The 17,141-nt window shown below is 44.9% G+C and overlaps 1 protein-coding gene across 3 annotated transcripts in view; it reads left to right on the top strand.

The window, feature by feature from the left end:
* The first annotated feature begins 263 nt into the window (after positions 1 to 263).
* The window catches only part of FMN/FHY (riboflavin kinase/FMN hydrolase), a 56,979-nt gene continuing 40,101 nt past the window's right edge, over positions 264 to 17,141 (top strand). For 2 of the 3 annotated variants that reach the window (XM_086810700.1, XM_086810702.1), the window contains exon 1: positions 269 to 603. In XM_086810700.1, coding sequence (XP_086666826.1) covers positions 423 to 603 — 181 coding nt within the window. In that variant the 5' untranslated portion in view covers positions 269 to 422. Of the gene's footprint in view, positions 604 to 17,141 lie in introns of all 3 variants that reach the window. The other variant, XM_086810701.1, reaches the window with a different exon arrangement.

Here is a 17,141-nt window from a genome sequence, read left to right as displayed (position 1 = left end):
TGAGGAACCCCTACCCCTTTCCCCTCTTCTTTGTGGACTTCAGGAGTTGCACGAATCGTATGTGAGATTGCACAAAGATGGGCGGCTTAAGAGAACAATCAACAATCCTTATGTGAGATCTTAATTGGCAGAACAATCAACAATCCTTATACAGGACTATAAGCTTACGAAGGGCATGGTGCTCCCCACTTGGTGGAATGTCCACAGGTCATCACACGATGTGACATCATGGGTATTCCTTATGCCCTAAAGGAAAAAGTGAAGCGGCATCTACATCTACATGCGAATTATTTTTTGAAAAGGTCCTTAGCTCTGTGAGCGGTAGGCAGTAGTGGAGCTTGGATCCCATGGGAGGAGAATGCGTTGCTTTTTCCCTTATTGCTGCCTCCATCATCGACGCATGACAATGCGCTGGGGTGGTTATGTTCTCCAGAATCTCCACAATAATTATAAAGGGGAGGTGTGTCGCCATAGCTCCGAGGTTCTCTTCTCGTCTCTTCAACACTCCTTCCTCTCTACTGCCCCAGATCAGGAAAATGTCTGATGGCGTCAAACCCGTCTCCCATGTCATTCTCGACCTGGATGGCACACTTCTTGACACAGGTACGCTCTCTTAGTTGCTCATGCCATCCAAGGTTTTCCGTCAAGCAAATCGCGAGGCAACTTCTGGTGATGTTGTGTCTATGTGTGTGCACGTGTGCACTGTCTACGTGTGTGCACATGTGTTGAGGTTGGTGGCGCGCTAGGGTTTGAATTCTGAGATGTCAGCTAGAAGAATTGGAAATTTGCATTTTACTGGTGGTTGCCTGGAAGGGTTCATGCTTCTTGGAGGTGAAACAAGCATTCACATGTGAGAAACGGCTTGGGAGGAGGTCCCCCGCCAGGGTGGGGTGTTCCGAGCTGGAAATTGCGTGTTTGGGGAGGGGACGTTCCCTCCTGTCAGGCTGAGCCCCCTTCCGAGCTGGGAATTTTGCCCTCCTGTCATCCCCCGGCTTACCAAGTGCGAAAACTTCCAGCCGTATTATTGGTTACTGTTTTTAGCTGCATTTGATTGGTGGAGCAATCGAGGATGGATAATAACATTGTAGAATGCTACCAGATGTATGGTTCAGATTCGCTGGTAGGCTAGAATCAAAAGCCCATAGGAGGGGGGGTGGTTTCGGGGACGGGGACGGGGATGGGGATGGGGATGGGGACGGTTCTGGGAGACTTCAGAAACCTTTGTTTGAAACTTGTTATTTTCATGGTTCGTTAAGATGAAATGAAGAGAGGCGAGATGTGTCACATCAACACAACTTCTCCCTAAGACTTCAGCTGTCCTCAGCTGCATGACTTCTCGATAGGCAACTGAGAGATGTGACTGATTGGTGAACCAGCTTAGGCTGATCCAAACTGCTTGTGCATGGGGTAGCTTCCAATCTTCAGCAATTATGGCAAACCTTCTTCAAGGAGGCCCATTTTCTAGTGATGCAAAAGGACCTGCTCAGGAACCATGTTTCCCAAATGTCGCTATAATCAATCGATTCTTGGTTATCCTATTAATTGGAGACATCAACTCTGGGCAATAATCAAGAAGATTGCTCGAATGGAACATTGTGAGCATCCACCATTGGCTTTGTGATAGTAACATCACTGGGTGACCTTGAACTGTCTATTGTCTTAGGCATGAGCTTTGCTGACCTTGGCATATTTACCGTTGGCAGTACTTCTGAATCTTCAAGTAGACCTAGGTTCCTTTTTTGAAGGTTGCGTTTGTTAGCTTCCTTCACTTGTCCTGATTAGGGCCTTTTATATCTCCTCTCCCCCACTTACACCAGCCCCCCGCCCCGGCCCCCTTCTTCCTTGATCTGAGGGAGCATTGGGTGGAACCTATGCCATAATAACCTCAATGACTAGAACTTTTTACAAACACCTGCATAGGACCTTAAAAGTTGCCAGGTTGGTAGTTACAATGGTGTCATTCATGACATGGAATACCAATAGCAGATACTCCCTCCTAAGGCTTATGATGCTTTGAACAATACACACCAGTATAGTGATTGTGGCCTTGTTCAGGCTCTTTGTCTGCCTGTCTGCCTGGGGGTGTGTGTGTGAGGGAGGGAGGGGGGGAGCTTTGTATCGAAACTATGAAAGACAGCTTTTCACCATGTGCCAATGAACGTTGGATATCTATCTGTTAGTTACTGATTTGAAAGCCTATGAAGTATAAAAGTCTCAAGTGAGTGTGGTTACCACCTGGGCATAGGCAGGGATAAGGATTGTTTGCTTTTCAACCTATGGACTACTATCATTGTAATAAAGTAGGAACTTTATTCAATAGGGTTAATAATGGGACAAGTCCATGTATAAAAGAGGGGACTTGGACCATGGTTGTAACTTTTGATGATCATTTTTAGAAATGGAAACTTATGTTTCTTGGAGCTCATGGCTTCTCTCTTGGCTTGTGGAAGGCTATTTCCATTCTCTTGGTGAGAGACTAAACACACTTAGGCATCATGTTTACATGGTGATTACTCATATTTTTCATGCATTACATCCCTTCATTCCAATTGGTATCAGAGCTCTTGATTTTGATCATGGGCATGCATGGGTTGTTGGGAAAATTTGCTTGAAAATTTGAGTTTCTTTTAATTTTTTTTCTCATTTTCTTGTAATCCTTGAGTGATTCTTGACAAATCTTCTCTAATCTTGCTTAATCTCATGGATATGGTGAGCATTTCATGGAAATTGCTTGAATTTTGAGTGATTTTGGCCAATTTTACCATTTTTGGACCAAATTTTGGACCTCTGGACCAAAAATTTGGGGCAGTCGGGCCAAAACTTAGGGCAAGTGACTAATTGCAATTAACTTTCTTGCTAATCACATTTAGTAATCATCTTCTTCTTCCTCAAGCTTTCCATAGCCATGGGATGCTCTTCCTTTACCCGTTTTGATGCCAAACCTTAGGGTTTTTGTAGAGCTTCTTGAGATCTTTCATTTGAGCCTCTTTCTTGCAAATTTTTTTCTCAAGATTTGGGAGCTTGTGAACCTTTCTCCATGGCTGAAAGTTGAGCTTTCATTGCCAAGTTCTACTCAACATAGATGGGTGCAAGCATCATATTATGGTGATTTCTTCTCTCAATGAGCATGGAGACTAGCAATGGGGTTGAATTTTCACTTCCACGTTGAATTTTGGGGCTGATTTTCGCTGATTTTTATCGCCTCTTCCATGCCTCCTCCAAGCTATGAAGCTTAGCCACAAGCTTCATGAAGGATTGCTAAGTGTTTTAGCCCTTTTTGGTGAGATTTTGGGGAGTATTTCATGGCCAATGGAGAGGGAGAAATGGTGTTCTTTGGCTGCAAATTAGGGAGCAAAAAGAGGCTACGTTTTTCTTCAACAAGAGGCTTCTTCAACATTTTCTACCATTGAAGCTTTCCGGATGACATTGGTGAGTGGTTTGATCAATTTCTTGCAAGTTTGAAGCATTTGGTGGAGCTTGGGAATGGATTAGGGTTGGACACATTCAAACTCCCCTAATTTTCAGAAATTAACCATTAAAGCTTGACCATTCACATGCCAATATTGCTTCTCCATGCATTATTGATGGCAATGGTGAAAGGAATTGATTCCACATGAGCTTGGCCAATTCATAGATCACATTTTGGGGGATTTTCTTCATTATGTCTCATTTGGCATGCCATTGATGGAATAGCAAGCTTATGCAATGTTTTTGGAGTCTCTCATGCTCATCTTGATGCCATATGGACACTATAGATGCTATACATAGCCATGCCAATGCTATGTTTTACACATGGGCATAAGAGAGCATTTGGAAGCATGCATTTGTCAATATGATGTGAAAGGGATTGTTGGAATGTAATTGCAAATGCCTTGATTGTGGTTAACAAATGCTTATGCAAATGCCATGGTGAGGGCATTGTGAATTGTTGGTTTGTGTTGGAGTTTTTGGATGATGGATTGAGGCATAAGTCCATGCTTTATTGGTGAGTTCTAAATTGTAAAAGGGCATGAGTCATGCTCAATACTTGTAAGCCAACAAACTTGTTCTATCATTTGATATTATCCACATCATTTTGTACCTACACTCACCATTGCTACCACTTCAAGTTTCTATAGAATCTAGCAATGTGTGAGGGTACCTTGGCATTGGTTGGAGAGGCCAAGGGGAGAATGGCTTGAACTCTTTGTGCCGTGATTGCCTTGGAAAAGCGGTACAAAGGGGGATTAGGTACACCGGTGTGAAGACATGGCCTCAACCTTCACCTTGGAGGAAAACTCGGTGAAGGGGTGAGAAGAGCTTGGCCGGGAGATCGGCAAGCTTCAACGCGCGTCCTCAACAATCCTCACCATCGAATTTGTGGATGCATTTGGGCAATGGGGCCCCTTTTTCCGTCATATTGTGTGGATATTGCAAATGCTTTGATGGACAAAGAGTGCATATGATCTTTCATGACATTGTGGGATACAAAGAGTATTGCATGGTGATTTGAGAAGTTGCATTTTCATTTGAGATTTGGTACCAATTACAAAGGAGACTATGGCGGAATTTTTCCAACAAGGGAGCCAAACAAGCTTATTGATTGGAGATTTACCCCATGGATACACTTGAAGAGTTATTCACAACTACCAAGGGGAGAAACACCAATCATTTGTAGCCGGATTGAGCTTTGGGACCGAATTTTGAGAATTTCTGGGATTTTACAAAACCCTAATTCAGTCCTAGGGTTTTTGGGATTAGGTCCGAGTGATTACACGACTCTATTCTACTCATTGAGAGTTTTCAAATGAGCCATAGAACCCCTTAATCGGATATCACAATCTTGGTCAAAGTAGTCATGTTGACTTTTTGGTCAAAATCAAACAGAATATACTTCCACTTTGACTGAATCAAAATGCTTTTAGGGGTAGGTTCTATCTTCCGTGAGCTTTCTATAGAGCCGTCAAAATCCTAATTCCGACATATATTTTGCATTTTAGAGCCAAATTACTACTTTCAGCTGTCCCGCACAAACCCTAAAACAGAGAGTACTTGCCCACACCTAATTCTTACTGTGTTCATTTGGGAGGATAGTAGACACCATTACCTACCCATAGAACCTTCTTTTGTCCAATTCCGACATCATTTGGGCATTCTACCAACATCTTGCATTTCTTCACTATGCCGAAGGGAAGACCTCGCAAGGGTGGGGATGTTGTGCAAGAAATGATCATTGGTGATGAGGACATGGAAGGTAATATGGATGCAAGGGATGCATTCATCAATGAAGACAATGGGGGCAATGTACATAATCAAATTTCTCAAGGGACACAAGCGGCGGTTAACCATGACACCCTCATGCAAATGCTTGTACAACGGTTGGAGACCTTAGACTCCAAGCTTGATTCTCATTTTGAAACATTATCCTCACGGATTGGTGTGATGGAGGACAAGTTTGGGAAGTCTCAAGCACAAGAAAAGCATGGGAATTATGGTGACTATGAGCAAAGAAAAGGCAAGGGCATCTTGAATGAGGATTCCATGAAGGCCGTACAAGAGGATCCATTGGGAGCATCCACTCGGGGATTCATGGTGGATGCACGGAGACCTCTTGTCAAGGACATGTTTCCTCCTTCTTTTCATTCGGGTTTGTCTCACCTCAATGCATCAAAGGGTCCTACCTTTTCTAGGGCAATGCATTCAAGGGAAGAGGATGAGGTGTTTGTGAATGATGAGGAGATTGCACTCGATTGGAATCAAATGTCCTTTGCCCAAAGACAAAGGGATGCTCACGAGAAGTGGATGGAATTGTCGAATATCATCAAGAGGGATTACAAAGACTTTGCACAATTTATGGAGTCATACTCGAAGATGCAAAGATTCAAGCCCTCTACCCAACATGATAACCCATCCCACATATCTTCCAAGGATGTCAAAGACAAAATCTCACTATCAAAGTTCAAAGGTGACGGGTCATCTCCGCAAGAGTTGGAGGAGTGGGCTACCAAGCTTGACACCTATTTCCAACTTTACCCAAAAAGTGAGCGTGATATGGTACAATTTGCCTCCTTACATCTTGAAGATTATGCTCATCAATGGTGGAGGCACTTGGTCAAACAAGGGAACACGCCATCAACTTGGGAAGGATTGAAGCGGGAGATGAACTTGGCCTTCATTTCACCCTTAGTGCTCGACCGATACCATGAAGAATGGTATGAGCTTTCTCAAAAGGGGATGATGGTGAGAGGTTACATCAAGAGATTTTTGAAGCTTTCAATGTACGTGGAAGACTTGAGTGAAGACATGAAGATGAAAAAGTTTGTGCATGGGCTTGAACACTTCATCAAGGCGGATGTGTCGGCTCAAAGGCCTAGCTCTCTCAAAGAAGCTATGAGGTTAGCCGAACTCTATGAGCCAAAGTACAAGAGGTCTCAGCCCATGACCTTCACCAAAGACACACTCAAACCAACCACTACTTCTTACAATTTTGGGAAAGGTCCTACCTCTATATTACCATCCTCTAATCCAAGAACTCCTACATCATTTGGGGGTGGACAGCCAAAGAATGGGATACATCAATTTGATGCCAAAAAGAGTAGTGACTTCATGAAGAAGAAGCCCTTTCAACCCTTCAAGAAGACTCAAAGAATGGATGATCCAAAGATTGAGGAGTTGAGAAGCAAAGGGCTATGTTTCAAGTGCAAAGAGAGGTGGTCACCCGGGCATGTGTGCAAATCAAAGAAGATTGTGGCCACTATGATCCTCATGGATGAGGAAGAGAACAAGGATGACTCTCATGACATTGAGGAATGGGAGGATTGCAATGAAGAAGCACATGAGGAGTCACTTGAAGACCATTCTTTCATCACGGAGGATGGTGAGTTTCCGTTTGATCCGGGAGGTGGAGTTAAGGAAAGCCTTGTGGACGGAGACATGCCTACCAATGCAGAAATTTCAGCTTGCATATGCTCTATCTCACAAGAGTTGTTGGCGGGTTGCAAGAACCCAAGCACACTAAGATTGGTGGGGACCATCAATGGGAGGGTTGCACATATTCTTGTGGATTCCGGGAGCACTCATAGCTTCATCAACTCTCTCAAACTCAACACAAAGAAGTATACATGCCGTAATTTCTGGACAGCTTTGGGAAGGTCTACTATTGGGCCTATTTTTCTACTCCAACAAGCTTCATGGCGTATCCTAATGAAAGATTATGATGTGGGCTACATATGGCTGAGTGTACATATCATTTTGAGCCCAATATATGGAGTCTAAATGAAGGATTTTCAAGGGTCTTCATCGACTAGAAGGGCTGTCATAACAGTCCCACTCATACACTTTGGGTTTGAAGCTTTGTGGACTTGTATACATCCAGATTTTCATTGTATATGTGCTTTGGATGTACTTGAGAACTCTTAACCACTTCCCATTGATTACATTAGAGTCTCATACTTTGAGATTGTACATGTTATTGATTTTGAGGACAAAATCTTTGGGAAGGGATGGTTTGTAATAAAGTAGGAACTTTATTCAATAGGGTTAATAATGGGACAAGTCCATGTATAAAAGAGGGGACTTGGACCATGGTTGTAACTTTTGATGATCATTTTTAGAAATGGAAACTTATGTTTCTTGGAGCTCATGGCTTCTCTCTTGGCTTGTGGAAGGCTATTTCCATTCTCTTGGTGAGAGACTAAACACACTTAGGCATCATGTTTACATGGTGATTACTCATATTTTTCATGCATTACATCCCTTCATTCCAATCATGATCATCCAAAAAGATGTCCTTTTATCGCATACGTGAACAAAACCGATATTGAAAACCACTAACTAAGACACACCATATCACTGTATAAAATTATAATGTGGAAGAACTGTTGGGACTGAAAATGCTGAGACCAATGCTAAACTGCGACAAAGGTGAATCTTGGAGTATTGACATAGGGTCCTGCTATAGTGATCAAGGTTGGATGACTTAGTGCCCATTTGTTAGTCAGTCGCTCGAATTCGCACATACTGTTGCTTCTTGTGCCTGCCTTATGCAGCTTCTTGTTCCCACCTTATCCAATGTTTTTTATCCAGTAAAAGGTCCTTCTACTAGTTGAAAAACCATCTGCCCAAAGCAGACTATAATCCTCAAAGGAGGTGCATAGCAAAGGTAATGCTCATGGGAGGTCTAAAAACCAGAAAACCATAAAACAAAGGAAGGGGGCACCGGGATTGAAGAGGCAAGAATGGCCGAAATTTGAAAGTGAGTGAGCTTGAGAGCTAGGTGTGAGGGCAAAAGGACAAAAGGACTAGATGTACGAGAGATCAGAGCAAAACAACACAGCATAAAATGAGTGAGTGAATGTATATATGATGGTGAGTGAAAATATTTACAAGAGGCCCTCTGATGAGAGGTGACTCTGAGTAGAAGACCAGTGCAAAAGCAAAGATGATGTCGGAGCTGAAGCACGGTCGATGACGAAGGCTCGCGTCGATGTGAGGCAAAGGCACTCCAAGAGGTGGTCGGTGTTGAAGGCTCATGTCGGATGCAGAGGCACTCTGAGGTGGTAGTGAAAGTGATGCAGACTCCGGTGACAAGGGTGTTGCGGTACGTGAGGGGTGATGAAGAGCAGAGAGAGCTGTTGTTCTAAGTGATGCTGACGAGGGTGCTGCAATACCAGAGTGGTGGTGAGGAGCGAAGAGGGCTGCCGTCGCAAGCGGTGTAGTGGTGCAAGCTCTGGTGACAAGGGTGCTGTTGCCGTCCCGATGATGTGAGATGGTGAGCAGAGAGGGCTGCTGTCCCGAGGTGAACTGTAGAAGAAAAACGCAGATGTGCTGTAGCAGAGAGTGGGCTGCTACCAAGATATGAATTGATGACAAAACGCTGATGTGCTGTACTGTAGCAGAGAGTGGGCTGCTATCCCAAGGTGTGAGCTGATGTAAAACACTGATGTGCTCTATTGTAGCAGAGAGGGCTGCATGTTGTAGGAGAAAGTGGGCTGCTTTGTTGAGAAAACGTGGTGCTCATGCTAGATCAAGCGTGTGGAGGTGAGGGACTCACAAAATACAAGAACAATATCTTGCTTATTAAGTTGTTTATGAATACAACTAGGCCTTGCTCAATACAAAATGCCTCCTAGCTCTACCTTTAAATAGATGAGCTAGTGGACCTTAAGTACCTTCACACTCACACCCTTTTCTTCCCCTTCTACATAACCTTAGTCTCTTAATACCCCCTCTCAATACCAACTACGAAAGAATGGAATAGGTGGTATTGGACATAGGTTGCCTTTATAACATTAGGCATACAAGGATGTCATGGTGGTGTAGTTATCTAGGATTTACAAATATGTTCCTAGAGCCTTAGAGGCTAATACAATGATGCCATCTAAGTCTTTATTTGATGTCGATGAAGATGTACACCACCTCAATGATGGTGCACCCCACTCTTTGTGCTTGCTTGATCTCTTGTAGCTGACATGCTTTAGACATACATGTCATTGCTTCCACATGCTTTCCACCTTGACCATTCTCACACAATGATCAAAACAACGCTGCCACCCTTGCTTAAGTGGTTTGCTTATAGATGTTCCTTCAACATGCTTGATGCTTCCTTTAATACCATACCTCCTCCATGGGCAATGAGGTAGATTTATATGGGAAAGGGAAAGGGAGGGTCTTACCACTTGCCTTATGAATTGGTCAAGGGCAGTGTCTACTCCACAATTACAACTTCTTTTGTGCATGTTGGTTACATGATACCCATTAGGGTTTGAAGATACAAGCTTAATGAGAGTGAGTAAGTGGTTGAGGTAAATGCTCAAACCAATAAGGTACATCATCCTTGGCTCAAGAAGGAGAGGGCATGGCTCATAATGTTGCCAATGCCTCTTACAAAGACAATGCCAAGAGATGTTTAAAATCATGACAAACAACAAGGTAGAGCACTTAGTGATGCTATGCTCAACCTTACAACTCATCTTAGAAGATGAAAATGTTGAATATGCAGCGGAATAACATGCCTTGGGCTTGGGAAATGAGAGCATATGGCTTATGACATGCCTATGCCTCTTACAAACAAGAGCCTCAAGGGTGATACATATAAACATTGAAGATGAACACTTAGTGTACATGTGTCCAACTTTAAAACCACTCAAAATAATGAGTTTTATGATGAAAAACCAGAAATCTTCAACCTCTTTGGCTTATGGGATGAAGACAATGGTTCATGGTTGCACCATTTCTCCTTGGAAGAAACGGGTTGACGATGAAGACTTGTAATGTGGCACTTATGGTGTGTGCTTGGTCTCCAATGTTGATGAAGAAGAGCCTCCTTAGTGTTAAAGACCTCCTCCTTTGATGGTTAAGACCACATTAGTGTTAAGCAACACTTTGTTTGGTGATTAAGATCACCATTAGTGTTTAAAAAACACGATTAGTGCTTAGGAGCATATTTTTAGCATCTAATGACGCTTGTATTGGTGATTAGATTCACCATTAGTGTTTAATAACACTTTTAGTGTTTAAAAACACTTTAGAGTAACTCCTCTTTGCTGGACTTGAAGCTTCATTAGTGTTAATCAACACTATTAGTGCTCATAAGCACATTTTGAAGAGATTTGAGAGCTTGAAGATGAAGAGGAAGCTTGATGACGTGATGGATGAGACTTATGATGCCTCATATGGTTGGCCACCGCTTCAAAATCAAGAGAAAGATCAGCATCAAGCTCTCACACTATCACTTGGGTGATTAGAGCAAAGATGGGAGGATTAGAGCAAGAAAAAAACCAAATTTGAAGCTTTAATGGAGAGCTTCCATGGAGTTGAAGAAAGCCGCCTGTTTTTTTCAGTGTAGCAGCCACGTCACGCCATCATTTGAGCTCAAATTTGAGCTGTAGATAAGAGAGAGAGTGGACTTCAAAAGCCCTCAACTCCCATAGTCTATAATGGCTTACAGGCGGCGTAATTGTGTACGGCCAGCTGCGCTGCAGAGAAACTGCGCCGGCCTGCAAGTAGCGCAGTGGCACGGCAGAGAACGCCCGATTCAGCTGATGAACAGTACGAAATCATGCGCCTACGCCTCTACTTCACTTCCCTAGTTGGAATCTCCTCAAGATATGGCCTCACGAATGGCTGGAGGTCCTCCACTAGCAGGGGGTTGAGCTCCACACAAGAGAAGATAAGGAAAATGAAGATTTTTTGACCTATTCTACACCACAAGGAGTTCTAATCAACCAAGGCTCTGATACCATGTTGAGAAAACGTGGTGCTCATGCTAGATCAAGTGTGTGGAGGTGAGGGACTCACAAAATACAAGAACAATATCTTGCTTATTAAGTTGTTTATGAATACAACTAGGCCTTGCTCAATACAAAATGCCTCCTAGCTCCACCTTTATACATAACCTTAGTCTCTTAATATGCTGTCCCAAGGGTATGCTGCAGAAGAAAACGCTGAAGTGCAGAGAGTGGGCTGCTGTCCCAAGGTAAGGTCTGCAAAACAGAAGAAAATGCTGGAGTTGACCTGACAACGATGATGATATGCTGATGTAGAGCAGCAGCAGCAGATGATGAAGTGGTACCTGATGTGGTACCAGATGTTGAATGATGATATATAGTATGTGGGTTGCTGGTTGGCCCAGTGCAAGGGGCAGTTGGCCAGCAGCAAGACACAAAAACATGAATAAAACCAAAATAATCCCCGTTTTAGGGCCGGATAAAATGCCATTTTCATCTGTCCGCGACAAGGCAAAGGATGACTGCCTCTTACTGCTTCGTAAAACTGCTCCTGGGCCTGAAGTAGATCTCCTCGTGTCCGGATCTCCTCCCCAAACTGAGTCACTCCAACCGTGGAGTCGAACTCCATACAACAATCCCCCTCATGTGTACAAGAGTCCATGATCCTTCGCATGCCGCAGAAACCACAAGAAACGCAATCGTGCCTCCCAAAGAGTCATCCGCAACCATGAGCTCAACTGCCTCATCAGGAAGCTCCCGTCCAATCTGGTGTCCATCAACCAGATCAATGAACCATTTTGCTTCTGAGTCAAAGAGGCATCACACTGCTCACAAGGATCAACACCTGTTACGGTGCAAAAACAAGTCCTGGAAACCTGCTGAAGACCACGCAAGGCCTTCTGAAACCTGTCAACCACCCCCTCTGAGTCCGGAACCACAAAGCCTGGAGTAACCACCTCCTTCTGCAAGTAATCAACTGCCACCTGCCTGGCTTTCCGAAAGGTTCCCGTGGAAAGAACATCCTCATCTACTGGAGGTTCTTTGTCCCGAATACTACGAGACATCAGAGCATAAGTTACCTGTTCAGTTTCCTCTGACTGACGAACACAAGAACTACCAACATCAGTACTGGAAAGTTCCTGCCAATTGCTGCCATCTACTGGCAAGCTATCCACCATCTGGTCCTGGAAAGCCTGCACCTGCAGCGTATCCACACACAAGTGGCCATTACCAGATTGCCACTCATCACAAACCTGAGGACTTGGGAGAGAGAGTGCTGAAAGCTTGTAAACTCCATTCTCCACTCCGCCTTCCCAAACCACTTGGCCTGTTGCTTTGTCCCGGCGGAGAGCAACAAAATGCTCATCAAACTCCACCCGTACGCCAGTCTTGCAAACCTGATGCACTGACAACAGATGAAAACCAAGTGACGGAACATACAACACCTGGGAGGAATGCTTCCCCCCTCTGCCATCGGGAACTATCTCCATCCTGCCCTCACTGTGAACTGGGATAGTGGATGTATCCCCAGTAAGAATGTGACCAGAAAGCCTGTAGAGATCCTGTAAACCGGAACGGGAAGGAGTCATGTGCCTGGAAGCACCACTATCTAGAATCCACTCTCGAGTATCCGTTGCGGAGAGTCCTCCAATCTCCTCCCTGCCTGAAGAAAATGAAACATCAGTGTCCACCACCTCCAGGTGCACAAAAGCCGGAGTCTTCATGATTGCTGCTGAGGAATCTTCACCCTTATCGGTCTTCCACTTGGGACACTGCCTCCAATAGTGGCCTTTCTCGCCACAATCATTACAGGTCCTCTCTGCCTTTAGTTTCTCGCGGTCAGTAACGGACTTCTTCTCAGAAGACTTCTCGGATGAAGCCTTCCCTTTGCCCGTGTTACGGCCTTTCGACTGTTGGCCAGTTAAGGACTCCGAACCTCCACCCTGAGGAGGGTTCGTGAATCGTTCCTCCTGGTCCAGGACCATGGGCACAAGCTCCTCCCACGTGATGGTGCTGAGCCTGCCACTGGTAATCAAAGACGAGTAAAATGCTGAGTACTGAGAGGGCAAGTGCGACAACAACGTTATGGCCATGTCCTCTGATGATATCTCCTTCCCAACCTGAAGAACTTCCTGCTGAAGAGCCTGCAGCTTGTTAATAAGCTCCCGCATCGTCGACGACTTTGCAAGGTTCATAACCCGCATCTGTACTTCCAAGGAAATCCTCTTCATGGGCGATACCCTATTGTAAAGAGAGGCCAAATGCTGCCATATACCTCTGGCCAGCGTCATATGCTTTACATGATTGATTACCTGCGCTGTGCAATCGAGAAAGATAAACGAACGGACCCTGGCGTTGACACGATCCCACATCTGTGTCTGAGCCTTCCGGTCCTTTCGGATCGACGGTAACTCCCCTCCCTCTACTTCCAGCCGTGGAATCCCAACAACGACGAAATCAGCGAGGTCGTAAGACTCCAGAACAGATTCCATCATAACCTTCCATATGCCGTAGTTGCTCCCGTCCAACTGACGGTCCACCGGGAACGTGGGGAGTGTCGGGATCTTCACATGCCTCTCGGCCATCTCAAATAGATCTGCCATTGAGGGGATGTACTCTGAAAAGGATGGGTAGGTGGGAACAAAGAAGAACTAATACCTGCAAGTGGCTGTCCAGCAAATCAGCCCGCCTTCCTCTTGCTTCTCCTCTTCCCGAACAGTCCCGTACGGTCCACCAATCAACAACACAACAGTCCCCCTCTTGCTCACACAAATCCCAAGAACTATCTAGAGCCTAGGCTATGATACCATGTCAGAATGCACAGCAGAGATGATGACCAGATCTGGGAACACGAGCAAAAACGCATGCAGAAAAAATACAGCACAAGAGAGAGAGAGATATAGGCGTGTAACTCTGCTCTATATACACAAGAAGATCCCGGAGTATGATACAACATGGAATGGGGGGCTGGGGGCCTATTTATATGGCCCCATATACCAGTCGGCCTGTGCTACAGGCAGCCGACTGGTCCTGAATCTCCACGGCCAGCTAAACTCAGTCGGCCAGCTAAACTAAGTCGGCCAGAACAGGAATGTGGTCGGGTACATGAAGGTTCAGTCGGCCAGCAGAAAGGCTCTCCTGCCAACACACAAAAGCCACCCAAGCCATAGAAAAATGGGAAAAAGTAGGGGAAGAATACGGAGAGGGGGGAAAAATGAGAAAACACCTCATAAGGGCGGGCACACCCACAACAAAGGCCCTGGTGTATAAAAATAGACAGGAGATGACTTCTAACAGCACTCACATCACCCTTGGAGGGTAAACCTCCCTTGGGACCGTTGCCCGAGAACCTATTTGGCTCACAGGCTTGCCATCCCCTCTGGCTCTATGAAACACCACCAACAAACCTCCTGGGAGAGCTCTTCCTGATTCTGTGCTCCTTGCCTTGGGCTTCGTATCCGTGTACTTTCCTGTACCTTGGACCTGTACACCATCATATGGGACTGAATCAGTGTTTAGCTTTGTTGAGCCTGATGCTCTGATACCAATGTAACATGCGGAAGCTCTTGGGGTCTTCTTTCAGCCCTAAACACTCCTGGAAACATGCTGATGCAAAACGCAGATATGGAGAGAGAGTAGAGAGAGAGATGTGCTGGAAAATTCAGTATATTGATATGGTACAAAAAGGGTACTTTGCAACAGCCCTAGGCTGTCTTCATAAAAGGTGGTAAACACCCAAAATCTGGTCCTACTATAGGACCCTAGGGACCCAATCCCTAAAGGATTGAATGAGTCCAACTATGAGCTACCTTGCCTATTTATAGCTCCTTTATTTCCTTTGGAGAACTGGCCGACTGCTGGTCGGCCAGCAGTCTTGGCCTTATATCCATAATATCCAGCGCCGCCCTCTGGTTGGCCAGCCGCCTCTTGTTTTGGTCCAGCCGCCCACCTTCTGTAAGCAGCCGACAGCCCTTCCTGGTTCAGCGAACAGCGCATCATTCCTTGTCGTGGCTCCAAGTCCAAGCTACTACCTCATTTGCACCGTGATGCTCCTAACGTCTGGTTCATATTCTTTATCTGGCTGCCTCTTCTGGATCAGCACCTGAGAATGTCCAAGTAGCAATAGCCTTCTCGACACTAGAATTGATGTCCACAATCTATCTGTACAGATTTGATGTCGGCGCATGGCAGTCATACAGAAGGTGAAGATGCCAATTCAGCCCTAGCCGTACAGAAATGATGACAGCAGAAGTTCTGACAGCCGTACAAGGGACGAAGTCAGCTGATCATGTCGCCGTACAGAGGTGATGTTTAACAGTTCTGTCAGCCCTACAGCAGTTGGCAAATCAGGCCATACAGGTGATGAAGAAGAGGTTGGCGCTGATCGTACAGTAGTGCAGACAGTGGTAGTACCAGGCCGTACAGCAGATGACATTGGCAGCCCCTGGTTATAGTCCTGCAGTAAACTGGCTGTATAGAAAAGAGTTGGCGATGCAGTTGATGCTGGCAGCCTTCCATACAGAAATGATGAAGGGGAAATCATCACCTTGATGTGTAATATATATAAATTGGTAGGCCTGCTTTTCCAAAGCTTTTCTTCAAAAGCTGTTGTAAGCTTTTAATCCTTTGCTTTTTTCTTTTTTCCTTCACTAATGAAGGTCCACGCTTATGTCAAGTTGCCCACACTTATTATTGATGACCTTTGGATTTTCTCCTGGTTGCCCACACTTATGTATGTGAAAGCCAATAAATTAAGTTAAGGGTGCACTTGCCACGTGCAAAACCCACAAGGCTACTGTTTTAGACTGAAACAAATAAAAGTAAAGTCCAAACAAGCATCAATGATGCATATGCACATGTAACTTGGATAGTCATCCATTTGATCTTGTATTCCATAAACCTTACCCGGTTCGTTATCATGATATCCATAAACCTTACCCGGTTCGTTATCCTACTATGTTATAGATATCATCCATCTTGGGTCTCGCCCACGGTCGAGTCACATGATTGCAGGATTAATCAAGACAAAATGGTGTGGCAAATTAGGGATTTATGATATCCCTCGGTTTCTAATTGGTTGCCGATGACATCTCCCGCCTTCAAAAGTTCTAGATAATTGTAAATATAAGCCTCATCTATCCACTTTGCGTCCAACATTGGATAGTTCTTGAATTTCACAGAGTATCTGCGTATGTGTCACATGCGGAAGCCCTAGGAGTCTTTTTTCAGCCCTAGGTACCGTCTTGGAACATGCTTGATGCAAAACGCATATGGAAGATAGAGAAGAGCGAGAGATAGCCGGGTATTCAGTATATTCATAATGTACAAAAAGGTGTACAAGTCTTGCAGCCATAGGTGGAAATCACCTAACTAAACCTAATCTATGACCCAATCCCAAGGAGGATTGAATGAGCGACAAGAAGCATAGCCTTGCCTATTTATAGGCCTTGAAGACCTTGGCGGACTCGGCCGACCTGGTGTTGGCCAAGTCCCCCGGACAAAGTTCCTGCCTTCTTGCAGCCGATAGAGATCTCTTCTCACGCACAGTGGCCGACAGCCTCTTGGTTATTCCCACCACCTTCCTGCCCATGCCTTAGCTGCTATGGCTCCATAGTCAAGTCAAAAACTGGTTCTTATCTGGTTCGTTATCTTGTTGCCCTTCAAGGATCTGCCTGCACATGTCTTGCACGTAACAGTATGATCTTGCCCCCATAGTAACCTGGACCGGCAGAAACGGTCGGTTCGGACCGGGTTGGAAACGGTGTTTCCGAGTTTCCGCGAGGTCGGAAACGGCAAGAAACGGAGTTTCTTTTGAATTTATTTTAGACATGTAAAAAACATGCATAGAGACATCCTATTAAATAAACTTATGTCAAGAGATGCAAAAAACATGCATAGTGAGACTTGAAAGCACTTGCCCTTGAGAACACTTGC

This window comes from Cibotium barometz, chromosome 16, assembly GCF_041138505.1.
Source record: "Cibotium barometz isolate CiBa-2024 chromosome 16, ASM4113850v1, whole genome shotgun sequence".
NCBI lineage: Eukaryota > Viridiplantae > Streptophyta > Polypodiopsida > Cyatheales > Cibotiaceae > Cibotium > Cibotium barometz.
The sequence above is the reverse complement of the archived record's forward strand: the minus strand, read 5'-3'. Positions and strand labels throughout refer to the sequence as shown.